The 23,044-nt window shown below is 41.5% G+C and overlaps 1 protein-coding gene across 5 annotated transcripts in view; it reads right to left on the bottom strand.

Annotated features, from left to right (window-relative positions):
• The window catches only part of RHBDD1 (rhomboid domain containing 1), a 112,988-nt gene that overhangs the window by 75,405 nt on the left and 14,539 nt on the right, over nucleotides 1-23,044 (bottom strand). For 4 of the 5 annotated variants that reach the window (XR_004320106.1, XR_004320107.1, XM_032480376.1 and 1 more), the window contains exons 2-3: nucleotides 14,684-15,191; nucleotides 13,351-13,483 (exon numbers count right to left, since the gene is read on the bottom strand). Coding sequence is in view for 3 of the 5 variants with exons in the window: in XM_032480376.1 (XP_032336267.1) it covers nucleotides 13,351-13,483; nucleotides 14,684-15,116 (566 nt within the window). In the remaining 2 variants the exon portion in view is untranslated. Of the gene's footprint in view, nucleotides 1-13,350; nucleotides 13,484-14,683; nucleotides 15,192-19,869; nucleotides 19,921-23,044 lie in introns of those variants that run through there. The other variant, XM_014554117.2, reaches the window with a different exon arrangement.

The raw sequence follows: 23,044 nt of genomic DNA, 5'->3' as shown, positions 1-23,044 counted from the left end.
TATAAGCTAATGAGAAGCCAACTTTAAATGGAAGGAATGAATGTTCATGTAGTCTGCAGCCTGCTCTCAGCTGGTTATCACAGAATAACTGATGTGCTAATGATTTCATTTCATAGCACCGACTGTCTTCACTTTGCATAATTTGAACCAAACCTGAATGTAAATGGAAAACAGTCCTCTTGCCTATTTAACTCCCAGGACTTTTAACTAAAAATCACTGAATACTGGAAAAGAGGAAGGAAGAAATTAGCAAATATAAAGAACTTCCTTATTTAAAAACATTTCTCCTTATACTGAAATGGGAAGAATTAAGTATATACATCAGAAATCTCCAGAGATGTGATTTATCATCTTATTAGTTGACAGTGAATGTTTAATTGTGTAACGTTTATCTCCAATAGTGTCTCCTGAAAAAAATTCCAAGTAGACCAAAGTACATATTCTAAATACTCCAAAGGGAAATAAATGTGCTTCACAGGATTCATCCCTCTTTTAATAAAAAAAATATATATTAGTAAGAAAAAAAATCAACTCATATAATTGCTACAATTGGTAATTAACTTTACAGATTAAAAAAACACCCTTTTCCTGTAAAACACACAACACAGAGCTCTTTAATTTAATCAGATGCACTTACGGATATCGCCTTTTAACCTAGGGCATACGACACTTTTTGATTTTTAAAAAATTCTGTCTTTTAAAATAACCTCTAGTCTTCATTACAGGAGACAGCCAGTACAGTAAACCCAAGTCTCGCACCTGTCACCAAGTCCCCAGAACTGATCATTAACAAGCCTGGTTAGTTAAGTACAGATTAGATAGGTGCTCTCACCCACACACCCACAATTACATCACAGCATGATGGCCAATTAGTTTCAATCTGGGTAGTGAACCTTATTCCAGACAACTCTGCATTCGACTGGAAAAACAGCTGCTTCCTTATTTCTACCTACCGCTCTTCACTGTTATTCCGAGCCAGCCAAGTGGGTGAAGCAAGCCTGAAACAAGGTCTGACTAATTTACAGACAGCAGGAGTCTCCACGCTGGTGCGCTCTGGTTGAGATGGAAATCTTTCACATCTACCTCCGTGTGTGACGTGTACCTTTTACAATGGAGCCACAGCAGGACTGTCTAGTTACAGAAGAAAACAATATGTATTCATTCGCCTAAATTATAACTTGCTTAGAAACCATGCCACATGGCTAACTGAACACTGCTTCTGAGTTATAAGGGGGCAAATAAAAAGCAGTTAATGCTTATACACATAGACATTCAGGCATGATTATAACTGTTCATTCAAAACAAAACCAACTGTCACAGCCAGGAGGACTGAATTTTGTCCCCACTCGAATATGTCAATGTGATGATATCTGGAGATGAGGCCTTGGGGAGATAATTAGGTTTAGAGGAGGTCATGAAGGTGGGGTTCTCATGACGGTATCAACGCCCTTACACTAAGAGACACCAGAAAGCGAGAGTTCCCCCACCCCACCCCTGTCCCCGTCCCCACCAAGTGCCATGTGAAGACAGTGAGAAGGCAGCCATCATCCAGCCAGGAAGAGAGTCCTGGACAGAAACCAACCATGCTGACACCTTGATCTCGGACTTCTAGCCTCTAGAACTGAGAAAATTAAGTTCTGCTGTTTAATCCACTCCACCTATGGTGTTCTGCTATGGCAGCCCGAGCTAAGCCCAAGGAGACGTGAAGACTAAATGTCACGCGGTATTCCAGAGAAGAACCCAGAACAGAAAAAGGACGTCATGTAAAAATTTGGGAAATCTGAATAAAGTACGGAGTTTAGTTAATTAAGAATCTGTCGTGTGGCTCATTAATTGCAACAAATACACCATATTAATGTTAAGATGTCAAAATTAGGTGAAAATGGGTACAGGTTATATGGGAGCTTTCTGTGTATCTTCACAATTTTGCTGTAAATTAAAGTCATTTTAACAAATAGAATTTACTTAAAATACATAAATATATAAAACTTGTGTCTTCAATCTCCCCACAAAACAACCTATCAAATCATCTCTTTATTTTCAATGTAAAAGACTTTTCTGTTCTTAGCTACAGTTTAGAATAAATCTTACCCATTAACATTAGCAAAAAAAAAAAAAAATCCCCATAAGCATTGTCTAAGTTATTATTCATAGAACATAAAATCGTACTGTGAACTTAAGGTCTCTTAGCATATATCATCTAATAAAGAACCCACTGAAATTTAATATCACCACTCATTAACAATCAGCAATTGTAGCTTTTTGGAAATATGTAGAGCACACAGGCAAACCACAGACAAGGAAATAGAACTGACAGAAAAGGAAATGAAGAGTTGCCCCGCGTCACTAACCAAAGAATTGTAAATAACAGCAATGGAGTAATTTTTGTTACACATCAAATTTCAAAAAAACTTATAGCAAATATTCAGATTGGACAAAAAGTGGGGAAGCAGGCACTTTCATGTGCTGTTGGTAGACTTTAAACTGGAGCAAACTTACAGACACCAAGTTGGAAATACGTATAAAAGAGTCACGAAAATAGTTCAAACTCACTACGCTAATTCTGGAAATCTACTCCAAGGACACATTCAGACCTGGGAGCCAAGACTAACAAATAATGTTTTGACAGACATCCTCACTTGGAATTTGGATCATCAGGTAATAAAATTCATATGTAAAATTAGTGAATGAGAAAATAAAGGAACCACAACAAGATTCATTACACAGCCACTAAAACTGAGGCTTTTAAAGAACTGTGCTTATAGTAAGTTAAAGGAGAAGGTAGGAAATAATTGTGTATGAGGGTGGGGTGTGTGGCGGCAGAACGCCAAAGGTAGTTGTCTCTGGGTAGGAGACTATGGGAAATTTGTTTTCTTCATCATACTTTACATATTTTCAACTTTTCGATAATGAATAAATACCTTGTTCTCAATCAGGAGCTGAGAAATTAGATTTCACCCTCTTTTCGCTACTGCTTTCGTTTTAGTTTAATCATTTATGCAATATAACCAATTTTTAAACGAAATTGTTACACTCAATCTCTTAAAAAAGAAACACTGCAGAAAACTGAGTAGCCAGATGAAATTCTTTTCTGTTCCTAATGTACCTCCTACTCAGCCTGAGGCTCATCCTACAGTGGTTGGGGGTGGGCCTGATCACTGCGTCCAGCTGTTCAGGACAAGGCTAGGTCTTCTCTTTGTCCACAAGCTTGGCCTCCAGAGCTAGAGAGATGATTAATACACCCTCTTCCCCTCAAAGAGTTCCAATTCTAGTGGGAGGGAAAGTTCTCTGCCTCAAAATTTCTCCTCATCTCATAAAACTTAACTCAAGGGAATCATTGCTTTGGTTAAGAATTGCTCTCACCTTCAGTTTTGGTCAACTGTCAGCCCTTCTGGGGGACAAACAAATTAGCCAACTCTTTCACATAACACATATAACTTTCCTTTATGGGAGTCTGTAAGGGAGAAGGGAGGAAATGTACAAATGGACATCTGAGGAACGCAGCAGAGAAACCTGCTTGGGAGGGTCCTGGAATGTTGACTCCAGCTGAACTCTAACAGGCTGTGAAAAGCTGTTTGCATGAAATAAAAAAGAGGGTGAGTTTCAATTCTATACACATCTGACATCCAAGTTTAGTAGAAAAACACAACTGTCCCTAGTAGATACAAAAGATGTGATTGTGTCATATAAACAGAAAAGCAAGGCTTCAGAATATGCTTATCTTGGGCAAGAAATAAATTCACGTATACACACAAACACACACACGAACACCAAACAACATGGCAACATCCAAGTTATACCTACTAAAAAAAGTTTTGTCTTTGTTTTCTTGTCTTAAAAAATGATGGCATCCAATACAGATAAATTTGTACTAAAACTGACACATAATAAACTGGTATAACTTCTTGAAAAACAACTTGATCCACCCTCGAAAACCATGAATCTCAGACAGCAGCCCTCTCTCCTCTCGACGAGCTACCACAACACTGGCCCAGCCCTAAGACCACAGTTCCTCTTAGCTCCCATCCATCAGGGCATTTTTGTTAAAGGACCTTTCTCTCCAAAGCATAATTAATTTGGGTATCGAATGGACTTACATATTTGCCACTTGCTTATTTACACAAACCCCCAATGTATATTTTAACCCAGTATCTATTTGGTTTTTATTTTCTACTAAGCTATTAGAAACACTTCCACATTTAAAAAGCTTGGAAAGGAATGTCATACTTTTTGGGAAAATACGTTAACTTTTATACTTCATTGTCTCCTTTGCTCTAGATAACCCCTTTATCTTGAATTCTCAAAGGATTTCTATGAATAACGTTGTTTATAGTAACTGTTATTAGCATGTTCTGGTTTAGGAGAAGTCTAAATCTGTTAGTACACATCTTCACATACATGCAGATCCATATACACACAGCTATTTTGAGAGCTGGTATGGTCATTAGTAAGCCTCATGAATTAATACTTGTTCTGATGAAAGACAATAAATCAGGAGATATTAGTAGCTCATGGTGGCGGCTGACATGCAGAAAGTCCCTAACACATGACAGTCATTAGGACCCAGGGACTGTCAAGCGGGCCTTGGAAACCTCTCTCCCGCCCTCTCTCTTCCCTTCTATTCTCTCAGCCTCCCTAGTTCCAGTCTTCAGTCTCTTCTCTAGTCTATGCCAACAGGTTGACGAGGCCCCTGGCATGAAATCTCAAACTTTTACACTACTCCTGGCCTCTCCTAAAGGTTGGAGAGGTTGTTCATGGTTTATGGTTGTTCCTCCCTAGAAACCAAAGTCCATCTGACTACCAGCCAGGCCGGAATTCACTAACTTGCCATCCAAGGCCCTCTACAGTGTGGTCCCATCTCAACTCTCTAGCGAGTGTTTATAAAACATACCTTGAAGGACACTTGTTCTGGAGAGACTGCTTCATGCTTGTGCTAACCAAAAGGGTACCGTCCTCAAATAAATATGGGAAACTAGTCACCCTGATTTCATTCTTGCAGCACTTTTCAGAACCTTTCACGTGTTCAGGTCCCCTGTGGCCAATGGCCACATGGAACACACTTGTGCAGAGTTTCCTGACCAGGGAACTTTGTTCCAGGGAGCATCCAGGGAACTAGCACTTGAGAGAACACATTAGGGAGACACAGCCAGCTTTACCTCCCAGCGTTTCAGGACCTTGCCACACTTCCTGGGCTTTGCTCTCCCTCCTCCCACTGCAAAGAGCATTCTCCTTCATCATCCACCCCATGGCCTCCCAGAACTCAACGCGCATACACACCCCCTCCTCTGGCAAGCCTCCTCATTCCTCAGATCAGAGTTAGTTACCCTCCTTTTTGATTCATCTGCTTTTATTGAACTAAACTTTCCATCTTCTGTTTTGTTTCAGTTAGTTGTTCATCTGTGTTTCTTCTACTAAACTGTGAAGCTGCTGAGGGGAGAGGATGGAATATTGATCTGCGTCAGCCGTTAACAAGGACCCCAAAAGTGCAGGTGTAAGAGGGAAGAAACATTCTTCTTATACTCCAGATTTAATTTGAAACTGCTCAAGATTACTTCCTTCTTACATTTGAGTGAGATATCAAGTTCTAAAACAATGAGATACGGATCCATCTTGTAATTGAAAAAAATTAACTAAAATTAAAATAACTGACAGAGGTCATAAGGGAATCTAGCAAGAGATTTCAGGCCAAAAGCAACCACAGAAACTACACCTCCTTCGCTGATTGTATTAATCAAGGTTCTCTAGAGAAACAGGACCAATTATATACATGCATATGTATACATAATTTAATATACATATTTAAAATTTTATTACTTCATATATAAATTATATATAAATTTTATATAAACTTACATATATATTTATTATAAGGAATTGGCTCACATGATTATAGAGGCTGAGAAGCCCCACAGTGTGCCATTTGCAAGCTGCAGACCCTGTAAAGTAGGTGGTGTCAATTCCAGTCTGAGTCCATGGTCTGAGAACCAGCAACACCGATGGTGTAGGTCTCAGCCCCAGAGTAGACCAATGTCTCAGCCCAAACAGTCAGAAGGGAAGAAAAGAGCTCAACCTCCCTCCGCCTTGTTGTTCTATTTACTCCTTGAATGGTTGGGATGATGCCCACCCGCAAAGGGCCGGGCCATCTGCTTTACTTGGTCCAGCAATTCAAATGCCGATCTCATCCAGAAATGCCCGCACAGGCACACCCGGATACAATGTTTAACCGGGTATCTGGGCATCTCAGGGCTCAGTCAAGTTGACATATAAAGTTAACCATCACACTGATGGTTTTAAATTACCTAAGTTAATTCAACAGTAAATTTTATTCCTTTTTCTTTTTTTACTATTGATGTATAGTCAGTTTAAAATGTTGTATCAATTTCTGGTGTATGGCATCACATTTCAGTCATACATACACATACATATATATTCCTTTCATATTCATTATAGGTTTGCTACAAGGTACTGAATATAGCTCCCTGTGCTGTACAGTATAAACTTGTTGTTTATTTTATATATAGTAGTTCATATCTGCAAATCCCGAACTCCCAATTTATCTCTTCCCATCCCCTTAATATTTACTCAGCATCTACTATGTGTCATGAAGATGATTAAGATACAAGATGAATAAGAGTCCTTAGTCTCAAGAAGCTCGCAGCCTAAAGAGGAAAATCAAAAAACACAATTCTGAGAGAAAGTGCTATGGTAGAGAAATCTATGAACATTATGGGAGCGAAGACAGAAAAGCAACTAACTTTGCCTGGAGAATTAGGGAAAGCAGCACAGAATAGATATTATTTGATTTAGGTAGGTTTTGAATGATAACCAGGAATTCACGAGGAAGAAGAGAACAAAAGGCATGGCAGGCGCGGGAAGGGAAATGCTCTCCCACAGGCCCGGACCCACGGCTGGTGTTCCGAGCCTGAGTCTCTGCCTCCCACCGATCTTTGATGATGTGGCGGGCGAGTAATGACCCCACCCCCAAAGACGTCCACATTCTAATCTCGGGAACTGGTAAGTGTTACGTCATAGGCAAGGACTTTTCACCTTAAGGCTCTTGAGATGGGATGATGGTCCTGGATTACCAGGGTGGGTCCTGAACGCTGTCACAAGGGTCCTTGTAAGACAGAGACAGAGGAAAACTGGACGCAGGTAGAAGAGGAGAAGCCAATGTGACCGCAGAGGCCTTGGGGTGACGCGACCACAAGCCCAGGAATCCTGGCAGCCACCAGAAGCTGGGAGAGAGGAGGACTCTTCCCAGAGCCCCCAGAGGATGCACAGTCCTGTCAACACGCTGATTTCAGCTCAGTGTTAACTAACTTCAGGCATTCAGGCTCCAAAACTGTGAGAGAATAGATTTCTGTTGTTTGAAGCCACCAAGTCTGCGGTACTTTGCTACAGCAGTGACAAGAAACTAACACAGACGCTGCTGCTGCTCCAGGGTCATTCCCAACATCCGCAGAGTGCTCGGCAGTAACTTGTCTTCATCTCTGCCCCACCACCTATGATCTTCCAGGGAGATTTCACCACTCATGCAGATAACTCACTCAACTCCTTCACCTCACAGCCCCTGATCCTCCGTGACTCTGAGCTTCTCTTCCACCATTCCTGTTTCACGCACGCTCTGGACCACATCACCAGGAAAAGAGACCCCAACGTCTAGTCCTCTGACCGCCAGCTCCTATTGTCACTTCTCTCAGTTTTCAAACTTGAAACAACCTCCTGTCTCCCAATCCCACCGGCCCACAGGCCAGGCCTCTTAGGTTGCATTTCTTTCCCTTTCCCATTGTCATCACTGGGACAACTCTCTGAACAGAGCCCACGAGCGAATTTGCCAAGAAGATTGTGAAACATCAGGTGCCTCACTTGCCAGAAACCTTTCAGAGCCATGGGAGGGTCCCAGCAGCACGTTCACATGGGCATGTGTTCTTGTCAAATTCATGAAAGTAAGACCTCTTTCCATTTCAACCTCCCCTGTCATACTGCCTCCCATGTCAGGTGGCACTGGAGTGGTCACAGACATTTTTGGGATTCAACTAAAGGAGAACAACTGAAGGTGCACTTAGTTTGGGTTCAGTGGGGTTCATTCATGTGGTTCGTGGTCATTTTGGTGCAGGGTTAAGTCACTTCTAGTGTATAAATGGCTTCCAGAAATATTCTTCACACCCACTGTGTGTCCTTATCCAGAGCTGTAACGGGAGGACAGGAGCAGAAGTCCTGCAGCACTCTCAAGTGTCCCAAAGCCACCAGCACTGGCGGCACAGCCATCGTGCTGGAGTTGGAACCCAGTGTCTAGAAAATTCTTCCAAGCACCAAGCACGTAAAACTGTAGGGGGAGCATTCGGTTCCCTTATTACAGAGTCAAAACACAAATTAAACAGAAGTTCTCTTGCATCAGGAATACACTTAATAACGCAGTGCACGGTGTATAAATGGACCATCCACTTTCCCTTTTCTTCCCCCAAGAACAAAAATAAACTTTATTAGAATTCCTGTGTTTGTGGCTTTCAAACAAATATATTTTCAAATCACATCAACAGCTGTGAAGAGAAGTAATGAACAGGTTCTTGGATTTCTGGGAATCCAATTAATGAAGAGGAGTAAATCATAAGGACATTAGTAAAGTAGTTACACTGCTTGCTGATTCAGCAGCAAGTATTGATACCAGTGAAGAAAACGTAAATCTCATACTAAGCCCCTAAGGAGTAGGGATGACATTTAAATCAATTCAAAGAACATCTGATATGGGTCACTGCACAAGAAAACTTGAAAAGCCCTGAAATTTTACAGCTTGTATGTAAAAGCAGCTTGACAGAAGTTTTCCCAAATAGTACAATGATTCTAAACATTTACATGGTAAGTTGTGAAAGCAACTCTTCTAAACTCTCAATAATAAAAAGTTAATGTTGATGTACCGTGTTATTCCCTCCACAGAAATGCTATTGCCAAATTATTGTCATATGAAGAAGAGATCAGATTATGTAGCAAAAAGGATCAGATATCCTGTGGGGGGAAAATATTATAGAGGCATGCCAGGGAGTTAGTATAATGTTACATATGCTTACAGATTTTGTAATGTTCATAGTATTTATTAGTTCTTAAAAATATATATATTGTTGTGCTTTCTTTTCTCATTTAAAATGTTTACTTTTGCTTCTAATTTCTTTTTCTTTAAGAAAGGACCCACACAACTGAAAAAGCTTCAAGCCCACAAAGCTAACATATGCCCTTGATAGAACACTCATCTTCTTCAACTCCTTACCTTTGTGTCTTAAACGCCAACCGTGGACTAACTCTATCTAATAAATGTAGAGGGAATGACAAAATCAGAAAATCACCATTCCCAGCTCCCTCTGAAATAACCAACTTGGACAAAGATCATCACTGACATGTGCCAAACAATAAGGCAAAAGGTTGCTGAGAACAAGCCATCTGCACGATGTCCAAATATCACCCCATCAACTGCACAGGGACATACGCCCTCTTACAATGAAGAGTACCTTAATCAAATGATTGAACTTAGAATTCCTAGGGGAGGGACAGCCTGGCATCATGTCCTTCTGATGTGACGCATTATGGAGTGAACAGCATAACTTGTATGAAGTGTTCTTGCCAAACAGTTTAATCTGAATGTAATTAAACCTTTAGACCTAATTTCCAGTTTACAGAAAGGGGCTAGAGGAACAAATTAAATACCTCTACAAGGAAACAAGCAGAGAAATCCAGAACATGGGACCTCCTATAAAGCCTAGACGAGATCTAGTCTCTTCAAAACTTTTTCATGACCTTTATTTGGCAAAGTCATGTGAAAATAGAAAGGCAGAGGGACTGCCTTAGAGTAAAAGGGAACAAAGAAATATCATCAAACGCAACATGTGAACCTTGATTGGACCCTGGTCCTCCCTCATCATCTCATCACCTCCACCCCCTATTTCCAAACAAAAAAATGTTACAAAAGGCACTTTGAAAACTGGGGAAACTTGAATATAGACCAACTGCTAGACAACACTGGGGAATTACTGTTAATTTTCTTCAGTCTGACAACAGTAATATGGTTTAGGAGATGTATGCTGAAATTTTTAGAGGCCAAGTTATCATGAAGTTTGCAATTTAGTTTCCAAAGGCTCAGCGACTTTTCTTAATGTTTGAAAGTCTTTACAATTAAAAAATTGGAACAAGTCAAAAACATATTAAATCTATTTTTCTCTGATTTGGTCAACATAACCAACAAGTTTTTAGCAGGGTCACAGTAATTACTCTCCTCCAACGTTAGCAGTGAGGTGGTGCCCAAAGCCGAGGGGCCAAGGCTTTCAGAACTGCCATGTTATACTGAGGACTCTCCTTGGGTCCAAGGCAGTCACAGTCTGCTTCATCTGTGCTTAAGAGTAGCTTACAGGAATTTTTAAATTGCTCACTGTCATTCCAGATGGGAAAATCAAGGAGGAACAAGGAACGGGGAGACACAGAGCTCATGCAAACAAAGTTAAATAACATCTGGTTTATTTTATTAATTTTAGGAAGAAAAAAAATCATGGACACTACACACTTTCAGTCATTTATCTCACAATAAGAGTCATGAGTTATGCACTTTGTCATTTATAAAGTTTTTTCATATGGATTATCTCTTCGATTCTTTAAAACTAACTCATGAAACAGAGAAGGTGAGTCACATTCCCATTTCCCAGATGAGGTAAATGATGCTCAGAGAGGTTGTTTGATTTGCCTGAGGTCCTTTGGCTGGCATGAGAGCCCAGGTCCCTTCATCCTGGACCACTGTCCTCTAGTGTGGTCACCGAGTGGCCATCTTACTTGGGTAACGTTTATTTCTCTGAGCTTCAGGCTCTGGACTAGACAGCCTTAAGCTTACATAAGAAACAGCAAAGGTTCATGATTTGGGCTGGAAGGTCATATCTGGCATCAGATCCCCCTTCCTTCCATCAAAAGAAGATGGTGGAGGGGTGGGCGTGGAAGACGGCAGTGGGTGGGAGGTGGGAAGGGCAGGAGCCCAGCCTGTGAGGAAGCGGCATCCAGAAGCAGCCTGCACATCTCCCCTGTGCCACCTCAGGAACAGGGCCACTTCTTCCAACACAACCACCTAGCAGGGCCCAGGACATGCAGTGAAAGGAAAGGACCACGTGAGGCAAAGCAATCTCTGAAACAAGGGATATCCGAGTACTGTGAGAAAAGCCCCAGCAAATGGGTGTGATTACTTCACTCTGCTGATCGAGTCCACACCCCTTGTGGTGCCTGACGGCCGCTGTTTGGAGTGGCTTCCCTCCATAAAACTCCCTAGCTGGGGGAAATTACTAATTCTGTGGCTTTCATAAAACACAGAGGTCCAAAATGTTTGCTTGGCAGATTTTTTTCTTCTCCCAAGGGTAGCTCATTAAGTCCGTCAATAAAGCAGGCTTTGTTCTAAAGATTTACAGTGTTTTCCCAATGAAAATTCTAATTGACAACCACCAGGAGAGTAACAATGCAGAGCAAAGAGAGCCCTGGTTTCTCCCATTCTTCCAAGATCCATCTCAAAGAAGCACTCCCTTCTTAGGTTTCCTGGACCAGCGTTCGGCTCACTCTTTATTTGGACACAGCATAAGTAGATGCTTGGGTATCAGAAGTTTATCATTCAAAGTAGTCAAATCGTAAAAACCCAAAGATTTAGTCTTTCAAACTTCAAAGATAGGGAAATTCCATTTAATTCCCAGGCTCAGAATACCAGGTCCCTCCACGCAGAATAAGCGTATTACATAAAAATGCAACCATGCCTTTTCTATGGAAAGGCGGGGTGGGGGGGCGGGGAGACCCTAAAAAAATAAAATGCATGATGAGAGTCTTCAGGAACAGTCGCATGAGAATATTAAAGGCGCTGCTATTCAATGGATTCATTATAGAATAAAAGTTCAAGTACCGGAGGGAGTGATTTTCATATGAATGTTGGGTGTTGCCCTCACATACAAGAGTCCCCCGTCTACACAGAGAACCAAGTCACATCGAGCAAGTCAGGGAGCTGTGAGTGACAAGGTATAGAGACGGCTGTTCAGATAAGGGACAGACTTTACTGGACCCTTTTTCAAAGAGAACTTTGAAGATTTTGTTAGGCTTTCTTCGTGAAACTGTCACAAGATAACAATACAGTTGCAAATGAGTGGTGTTCAGTGGCCACATCACTGCCTTTTACAGACCAGCTGGCAATGGCTGCCCACGATGGGAAATTAGCATTAAAGAAGGACTCAAGGTTCCTGGGCTGACACACAGCCCGAGGAGAATATTCTCCAATAAAGTAGGACACCCTACACAGCCACACAAACCAAAAGCAAAGGAGAAAAGCTCCTGTCTGAAAAGGACAGCAGCAAAAACTCTCCTCCTTACTTCTTTCTGAGTCTTCCTGAATCTCCACCCTCTTCTCCAAACAGCGTCCATGTCCCCACAGTAAAAATAAACAAACCAACCATGGGCTTCCAGTTGCATTATACAGATTAAGAGAAGTGCAGCTGGTGGAAGAGGTCGGAAAATAACACAATTCACTCTCCTTTTTCTCAAAGGAAAGCAGAACAAGGAACCAAAGTGAGAGAGCTCTCCCCCACCCTGCCACCCCTCTCACTCCCCTAGTGCCCTGGGAACACCCAGACCAGGAATAAGGAGGCCTGTATCCTAACTAGTCTAGGATCTACCAAGAGCTGCTTGATGAGTCCCTTGACCGCCTGAATTTCCTTGTTCTCATCTGCAAAGGAAATTCATAGACATCAGTGGTTCCCCAACTGTGTTCCCTGAAGCTCCAGGGTTCCATGGAGCTGCCTCTGAGGCAGCCACAGTGACACAGGGGTAAGGCAAAGGGAGTGGGGCCCCATGCTTCCTCTCCACCCAAAACAGTTCAGAGTTGACCTATTTGATTTATCAAGATTGTGAGTGAACCCTTCTGTCAAAGAGCCTATGATCACCAAGGCAATTCACAACTAAAATGGCTTAAAAGCACTGGACCAACATACCTTTTGGTTTTCTATCTTTATAATTATGTGGTTTCTATGTGCCTCGTTGGGTTACTGTTATTAGAACGAATGAATGAATAGGCTGGTTAACACTGATTCTCAAATCTGTGTATCAGGTTCTACTTAAAAGGTGAGGAAACGGAAACTCAGCTAAGGCAAGTGCACCAAAACCAGACAGCTCAGTAGCTGGCAGGATTCAAACCCAGGAACGTCAGACATTAAAACCTTTAAGCTGGACTCTGTCCTAACAGTTAAAGAATGAACTTCACTGTAAAAGACAACGTGGTTACCTCATTATTATTGCAATTCTTTTCTCCCCAGAACATCACGTCCTTCATTTGTTTCTCTAAGGGTAAACACTTACCCTGGTGAGAGGAAGTGGATAGCCAGAAGTTCTGCCCAACAGGCAAACCTGTTGGGTACAGGAAAGCCCAAAACGCTGACAAAGCCTCCGGGGCAATAGTGGTTGTTAAGAACTTTCAAAGCAAACAGAACTCCTAGAAGAGAGTAAAGAGCATACAAACATCAACCCAAACGTGGAGACGATCAACGCTGGCAAAAAACTAACTGAAAGTGAACATGATTATTCGAGCACGTCCAGCTTTTCGCTTTGAAACATATTCTATTCCTTACGAGTCAGCCCAGCATTTGGTAGAGAGACAGTCTTCAAGGCAATCATTCCCTCAACGTTTCTTAACACAGAAGTTCACACTGGCTTTCAGTATTCTACTAAATATACAACACATAAAATGGCAATAAGACACCAGCAATGGTATTAAATGCCCCTGAATTGTAAACTTCAAAATCATTCATTTTATGCTACGTGATTTTTAACTCAAACATTGAGTGTTTTTTTTTTTTTTACATGGATGTGTATTTTTCTGACCCTCATGGAAAGACATGCAGAAGGAACAGCGTATTTTGGTTCCTCCCCCATCATCAGATGCATCTTCGATGGAAGCGGGGAGGGTGGCAGGGAAAGCAGAGGGAAGGTTTGGTTTCCTTCTATTTTAGGACTGTTTCCCTCCTCCCCTTCACATTATAATTTTGAGAACATATTTCAAGTCCTGATGCCAATTTATAAGATACACGTGAAAAAAAAAAACTAGTGAGGGGAGTAGTGATAGGCAATGTGACACGTGGTTAAAAGTTGTGCAGGCTGGGTTCAAATCCCATCTCCACCACTTACGAGGTGTGTAACTTTGAGCAAGTTAACTAACTTCTCTGGGCTCTGGCTTCCTCACCTACAAAATCAAGGCACGGCCACCTCCCTATGGACCTGTTACATGAATTAAATAGCATGAATTGTGTAGAGAGACTACCATGGTTCCTAAAACATGGTGAGCATGCCATGGTAGGGTGCACTTATTTTAATGGGGTTATTGAGAGTCGCACTCATCTTCTTAGGATGGAGCCAGGGCATACTTCCAGGACTACGACTTCTACAAAACTATGTTTAGGCAGACCCTAGTCTTAAGTTGTCCAAAAGCGAATGATGCAGCATAATGGGAGATAGCAAGATCAGTGTCCCTCCTGTGCTTCAATCAGTCTATTCCCCAAAATCCAAGCCCCAGCAGCCCTCTGCCACTCGGAATTCAGTTCCCTCACCAACTGAGACTCAGGCTTCAGAAAATCCCAACAGCTGCATCTCCCTCACTGTCTTTACGCATGCTACCTTAGAAGCCCATCTGCCTTACCTGAGAAACCTACAGCACAGTTCCTTTTTAAGTTAGGTTCGTTCATAAATTCCGCCAGAGCAAATTCCAAGAGCAAGTACACCACCCCAGTGAGTAGGGAGAATGTGGCAATGATGTAGGCAAACCATTTACTTCCCAGTCTTCTTTCCAACTTGATTCCTTTCCATAGCATGGACGCCATGTTGAAATACAAATGCCAATCATCCGCGTGGTGAAGAGGGGAAAGCAGGAGGCGCTGCCAGTCTTTCTGCTGGTAACATTTCTCCACGCTAAGGCAGGCGCTCAACAGCGGTTTCAGAGGATTCAAGAATAACCAGATGTTGAGGGCCAAAGTTGCCAGGGTGACAGGTGGAATATTGTCGACCCCAACATGGATGATCTGAGAAAGGAGCAAGAGCAGCCCAATATTAACTCCTCTTGATCTCCGCTGCATGGTTAGGTGTCAAGCCAGGGATGCGAAGATGCGGTCAGGTTCTGGGAATCTGGGAAGATATACAGGCAGCTGAACCTAAAAGGTAAAATAAAATGCACATGAAAATCCATCAGCTAAGAATTAGTATATGACAAGACATACTCACTTAAATACGGACTTACGTTACATATGTATTTCTCTCTATGTAGGTATATACAGCTATTTCTTCTCCCATCTAACATAAACAATTATTTTCTGTGTTTTCCAGCATAACATCCAGGACACTGGCTGATGTCCCTCCTCATTTTACATTCTAGAGTAGAAATGTCATCCCAAATCCCAGTGGACCAGTTAATGGATGGATATGCTTTTTCTGACAAATACGCCATGAAAATGTGACTTGTCTTCCTTACAAACAAACTCATAACCTAATTTAAAAAACATACAAAGATAGTGTGTGAATATTCAATAATGATTTCTTCTCAGAGTGCTGTACACAATTCTTCACCTCCTTCAGTTTTTTAAAGAAATGTTCAATTTTGATATTTTAGATAGAGTCTGCTCCAAAGTTTTTAAACATCAGCAAGCAAGTTTTAAAATGCAAGCATATTTTATCTTCTATTCTATGTGGGCAGATAGCAACTGCTAGAGTGCTTTATTTTCACAAAAACTTCCACTTTGAAAAGTGACCTACTGTGTGCCAAATCCTGGACTGAAACCGTCACTGTCTTTAAGTAACTCATTTTCTACTAAGAAGTAAATCAACAACTGCCACACAATGTTCTAAACACAGGGACAGAGGGAGCCCAGACCCGAGGCACAGCACTCAGCCAGAGGTGGCTGCAGTCTGGAGGGTAAACTGCATTTAGCAAGGAGGAAGACAGCCACGTTCAGTGGGCTATTTCTCCACGCCTGGGGCTGGCTTTTGGGACCTGCTTTGGTTACAGAATGAGGAGCAAGGGACGCCCATTCCACATCTAGACCTCAAGATGATTTGCAGGCTTCTGCTCCCTCTTGAAACCCTCTCAGGCCATCATGTGGACAAGCCCAGGCTACCCCGCTGAATGATGGAAGACACACGCTCTAATCTCCGACAGCCCTGGTCACTGACCAACTAATGCCTCAGAAGCAAAGCTGTTGAGCTGAAAGCAGCTGACCACAACTGTGTAAGTCCAGCTGAGCCCGGGTGACTTTGGTGACCCACAGAATAGTGAGCTAAATAGATGAGATTTCAAATGAACTTCACCAAGTTTTGGAGTGGTTTGTTATGCAGCAATTACTAACCAACAGAGAACACATTTGCTTCGGAAAGGAATTGGGTTATGCTTCAGGGAAGAAGCTTAAAGAAAGAGACACAGACTAAAGATGCCAGAGATAAAAAGAATCGAGTCTTTAGAGGGAACAGCCTTGTCCATCATAACAGGAAGGAAGAAGAAAGATGTCAGTTGCAGATATGGGTAAATAGGCAGATTGGGGGACAGGATGCTGAAAAAGTTCTCATCTAGCAGTTTTCTGATTTCCCTGTGGAGATTCCTCGGCTCCCGACCAAATACATAACTGATTCTGATACCCTAAGGATTCTAATTCAGACAAGTGCATGGGCTTTCGAGTTAAAAAACGCTGGATTCTCCTCCTTACTAGCCCTGTGACCTAGGCAAATTACTTAAACTTTAATTTCTTCACTTTAAATTGGAAATAATACCTCCTTCCCAGGATTACTGTAATGTGTCTGGAACAAAGTAGGTACTGAATAAATGGTAGCTACTTTATTCATTACTAAAAGGTAATCTCACTTATGTGAAAAAAGGCTTTGCAAATGGGAGCATCCTAAAAAGGCTCAAATGTACCCCTCATCAGCCCCAACATGGACTCTTATCAACATCACACCCAAAAGAAATGCCCAAGGAAGAATGACACATATGTGTGTGTGTTGTGTGTATACCTCCAATATTGGCACCACCCAAGTTTCTGCACTGCCATGGGCTTACTATCATAGCTCGGCAGCATTCTCGTGGAGCAGAGGACTTAATAAAATTTCAGCTGAAAAGCTCGCAGATAATTCTGGAGAAACAGACTATATTTTTCACATTGACGTTCAAGTTGAATTTCAAACCTCCAACTACTGTGACATGTTTGCAATTCCGCTCAATAAGGTTAGATCTCAAACATCCTTACCTGTAACAGGAGCAATGGAAAAATCTGGCCTTGATATTAAGTAACCAGCTTACAAGAAGTCACAAAATAAACATTTCAATATCAGTACAACCAGTGTCCTCTGATGCCAGGTATCAGCAGAAAATCAAAAGTATGTCTTTGCTTAAGAAAAACACCCCTCTCGACGGAAATCATTAGTTATGAAGAATATAAAGGAAAGGATAGTGGAATTTTCCAAGCTCATTTCACTTGTTATGCTTGCTTGATTTCTGCCCAAATCCATAGGCTCCTTTTTGTTTCCATCCCTTCTCACCTCTCGGCTCTACCTGCCGGCTGTTGACTGTTCTGCTTCCCTGGGACACTCCCTCCCTGCAGCATCCCCACTTCAATCTCCCCTTCTCTGCTTTTCAGTTTTCCCCCATCCTTACTCTCTTTTGCACACACTCATAGAATTCCACGCTCAGGGTTTCTGTAAGTCTTTATATCAGGATGGTTCCCAAATTTAAATCTTACAGCCTTGATTTCTCAGTAGGTTTCAGGGACATAATCTTACAGGAAGAAGATTATGCCTGATCTCTTGGTTTCTGAAAATGGAATTATCCCTCCTTCTCACAGAATGACTACTCAGCCACTCCCTCCAACACTCATTTGTTTAATAAATACCAAGTGCCAAGTGCATGTCAGTCCCTATGCCAGGCTTAGAGGTATACGGCAAAGACCAAAACGCTTGCAGTCCCAGCCCCTAAATGGCCCATTTCTATTTGTTGGAGAAAATTAAAATACTGGCTGCAGAAAATCACAAGATGAATAAAAGGATTGGTACACTCAGTGTGCAGGCAGAGATAACCGTAACCAATGTGAACAATGCATAGTATGTCGGACTCTGCTTTCAAAAGGTCATTAGAACATAAAGTTTTGAATTTTAAGTAGCGAAGATAAATCTGCACTACTTCATACCGGCTCCATGGCTGTTTCCTTCCTAGTAAGTTATCAAGTCAGCCTTGATATGAGGGATGCAGCCTGTATGTAACAAGGTAACAGAAAATCCGACTGGTTCATGAGAAGATCAAATTTGTACCTTGACCTTGTGGGCCAGGTAGGCATAGTTCTAGAACACCAAAGACAACAGATTACAACAAGCGAGCACTTATTGTAAGATGAACATTGTTTTGTCCTGTTCATCAAATACATAGAAATGTTTAGAGAGCTGAGCTGTAAATGACAGCACAGGGGCATAACTGATGAGCTGGGAACAGGTGCAATGTGCTTGGTTTTGAATGTCTTGGACCCAGACTGTAACCAGTTACACCCGCTCAAGGAAGGGCAGGCTGGTCCCTGCACTCAACCCCTCCCCCACCTCATAAACACACCCTCCCCGGCACACTCAACATGCCCCAAACTGAACACTGGACGGTCCCTTTCAATTCTGCTCCTCGTCCCATGTGCCAGGTCTCAGGACACAGAATCTCCAGCTACCCAGCTGTTCAGGTTGGAGACGGAGAAACCATCCTCGACACCTCCTTCGCTCTCTTCACTCCGCTGCCCCCAAATCCCACCCATCACGCTGTGCTGATTCTTCCCAACAGCTGGCATCAACCTGCCTCTTTCTAGCTCTACAGCCACCACTCCAGGGGTGGAGCCGCCATCACAACTTGCCTGGGTTGCCACAACTCTGCTTCTCCTCTTCTCCCTGCCAACCGTTTTCCACTGCTGCTCAGAGGAATCTCCATAAAACTGAAGACAGAGTCCCCTGCAGTCAGCCTCCAGTGACTGGAGTGAAGTGCAAACTCTTGACCATAATCACACCACAAATTACTCCTGATTTCCAGTGCCCTGCCTACGCCCCCGGTCTCACCTCTCACTGGTCTCTGCCTCGGTCACTATGACCCGGCCACACGAGTGCTCCCATACCAGGAGCTCCGTGGTTAAAGCATAAATGCCGAGGGCAGCATTATCTTACCCGTTTTTACCACCGTCTGACTGCCCAGAGCCCAGCACAGAGACTGGTACGTAGTCAGAGCTTAGTATTTACCCAATGACTCAAGACTAGCATGTTAACTGTATCTACATTCTACATAAGCGACACCGACTGAAAAGGTCTGGATACCTATGAGGTGTTCATCTCTATGTATTTTTCCTGCACTTGCAGCAACTTTCCTCACAGAACTATACATAATATTCCTCTCACCATTTTTAGTTCCAGAACAGTGTTTATAACATTCATCTAAACTTTACAGAAATAAACCTCTGATCCATTTAAAATATATTAATAGGCTGCTTTGCCAGAACTATTTGATAAAAAAGGCGTTTTAATTATGTAGTAATCCACACCAGACAGCACTTTATCAGGGTTGTGACAGAGAGAAACGGAAGACCTCTTAAAATATTGATAGGAAAATTAGCCATATTTACTTTTAATGAGAAATTAAAAATTAAACAGGTATGTAATAAGAAAAAAATAAGTGGCTAGAACAAACAAAAGAGACTGAATTCATAACTTGGGAAACCAACACGTCTCACAGGGGAGAGAAAGGAGTTTTACAAAAAGGGGGAAGAAACTAATCACGGTGATTTCCAGTTCTACTCACACAGCAGGAACTGTCTCACCACTATCACCTACCTCGGTGATACAGATCTTGATTTTCAGTTTAAATGTTCAAGAAGAACTCAGGCCATTACACTGCAAGAATACACACCAGTTATAAACGACATTCCCAATTTGGCATCTGATAGTAACCAAATTAATTTCACAAGAAAGAAAAAAACAGTCTTAACAGGAGTAATCGAACACTATTCTGAAAACAGCCTTCCACGTCACTGGAAGTGCAACAAATCTTAAAATTATTCACTGAGATCTTTTAAAATCGTGCGAGGCTTTTTTTTTTTTTTAAAGAATCAAGAAAAGGTTTATCACTACATATTTGAGGTAGATTCATGCTTTGTCATTATCACTCTTTCCATGCCTTTGGTAAATTTCTTTTAAGTTCCATACATTTTAAGTATATGCTCTGAAAAAGAATTCATAGAGGAGAATGCATGTTCGTTCAAGTCACTTGGCATGTATGTACAAAGGCTCTGCTTACCACCTAGGTTCAATACTTCGCTAATGCCTGACTTTCTAGGTGCTTAAGCTTTGGTTTTTAAAAATTGAGATATAATTCACATACCATAAAGTTCACTGTCTTAAAGTATACAATTTAGCGGGGGTTTTTTTTGGTATATTCACAAGGCTGTGCAATTATTACTACTTCCAGAACATTTTCATTACCCCCAAAAGAAACCCAGGCCCCATCAGCAGTCACTCTCAGCTCAGCTTCCCACCCCACCCAGCGTCTGGCAACCGCTCGTCGACTAATATGTGGCCTTTTACGCTGGGCTTCTTTCGCTTAGCATACTGTTTTCAAGGGTCATCCACCCTGCGGGAAGTGTCAATACTTAGTTCTGTTTTATGGCCAAATAATATTTCATCACCTAAATGTATCTGTGTTTATCGATTTATCAGTTGATGGACATTTGGATTGTTCTCGCTTTTTGGCTATAGTGAATAATGCCGCTGTGTACACTCACTCATGTGTAATTTTCTTGTAGAAACCTATGTTTTCAGTTCTCTTGGTCCTATACCAAGGAACGGAATTGCTGGGTCAGATGATAATGCTACGTTTAACTTTCTAAAGAACTACCAAACTGTTTTCCAGATTTCTGTGCCATTTGACGTTCCCTCCAGCAGCGTATGAGGGTTCCAGTCGCTCCATATTCATTACTCAACAGTACTTGTTTGTATCCACCTTTTTTATTATAATCATCCTAGTGGATGTGAAGTGGGACTGATTTGCATTTCTCTAGGGACTAATGATGCTGAGCACATGCTTAAATTTTCATTGCTTAAAACATGATATAAATACTCACATGCATAGGTACACATACTCATACAGACAAGCATGTACCCTCTCTGTCTCTGTCTCTCTCTCTGTCTCTGTCTCTCTCTCCAAGAAATACTTTAATAAGCTTCGGTCAAAAGAAAGCTTCAGAAAGAAAGACGACACCATAAAGAAATCACCCCAGTCAAACTGCCAGGACTTTAGCACTACCATCGCCCTGCGAAGTGATGTGATAAAAGTTACGTGTGGACGTACTTCAACAGCAGAGACATGGCTTAGGCCAATGTGTTCGACTCTAAATACTGTAAAATCGTTCTGAAAGATGCAGAAGGTTAGTATGATTTATTGTTTCAAACAAAGCAAAAAAGATATAGAAACAGCAGACTGGGTATGCTCAACATAAAAACTTCTGCTTTTTAAATTACAAGAGCTGAACAACAAATTAGTGCATCATAAATATCACATTAACTCGGGCAAAATATACACAAAACAACTAGATGTATTTTCTCTCTCCTACTGTTTGAGTACCGTCTGCTTTCTCTAGGAACGAACTGAACTGGCTCATTTCTTCTCACTCCTGCAACTCTCTCAGGAATCTTTATCATTTGTGGCTTTCCTAATCCAAACGTAAGAAACTGTTTTTACTACCTGTTACTACAGGGCCAATAGATAGGAACGTTTCAGTCCAGCACAATAATAATAAGAAAATTCTTTGTTCTTCCAATAACACTTCTTAGCATAATTGTATTTTTCCTAAAAGGTATTAGCTTTCTTAAGCCCCAAGAAAACCCAATTACAAAATGCAGATTTTCAAGATATTTTTGAAAATAAGAAAATGGCAACATATAACACGTATTTGCATTTAACAGAAAACAAGAATTTATTAACTGAATTCTTGCAAAATGTTTCCTCTTTTCAAATATATGAATGCATTTCAAAAAGCTTACAGAACTTATCTGCAATACATAGTTGTGTGAATAACATGCAAATTATACTTTTAAAAGTTAGTATTTAAATACTAAATGTAATAGCAGCTGCAGCTGGTCTGGCTTCACATCATTACACTGTGTTCACTCTACCAGAATGCATCATCTGCCTGAGCTGACTAGTAAATGGGGGGTTCTGGGGGTCCAGCGTGGACTCCTCATTAAAGCACAGTCATCATTTAATGACAAGTTGCAAAAAAATGGCAAATTTTTTTCTGTCCATCTAAATCTGTTACATGGCTTCAGGAGCTACAATTAATGATAAAAATCAAAGAGAATCAGGTTAGGACTCTGTTTTCTTATTTCACATCAGAGGCAGAGAGATACAAAGAAATGGAGTCAATCAAATGAATGAAAACTGACTTCATGAATAAAATATGAAAACTGGAATCAAACTATATTAAGAAGGTACTAGGAATGTAGTCCTCATGAATACTGCGACACTCAGTAATTAATACTAGTATCTGTTTCAGGAAATAGCTACAACTTGGACTCTGTTCCGGAAGAAACTGGGAATTGAGAGCACTTTCCCATTTTCAGGGCTGCTGAGATCTCCACTTATATAAAGGTTCTGCAGCCTCATACACTTCACCATCATGACCACAACAGAAAGTCTTCCCAACTCGACACACCCATTAAACCACATCTCCAAGGCCAACAGGCTAAATCTTTCTAAGCTACCAGATCCGGCTTAAACACACAAGACCTAGCTTTTAACACCCAAGAGCTCCTCTTTCCCTTTTTCCTGCATACACCATCTCTCCAAATGTACACAATTACAAGACTTCCCATACCCAGTGGGACAGTGTCCACCTATCTTTTATGATGCCTGTCTTAAGTATCAACACCAAGGAGGTGGAAGACAGAACACCCAACCTCTGGGGAGTTAGGATTTAAGACCACTAAAATGACATAAGAAGTTAAAGAAGGT

The sequence above is a fragment of the Camelus ferus genome, chromosome 5, assembly GCF_009834535.1.
Source record: "Camelus ferus isolate YT-003-E chromosome 5, BCGSAC_Cfer_1.0, whole genome shotgun sequence".
Classification (NCBI taxonomy): Eukaryota; Metazoa; Chordata; class Mammalia; order Artiodactyla; family Camelidae; genus Camelus; species Camelus ferus.
The sequence above is the reverse complement of the archived record's forward strand: the minus strand, read 5'-3'. Positions and strand labels throughout refer to the sequence as shown.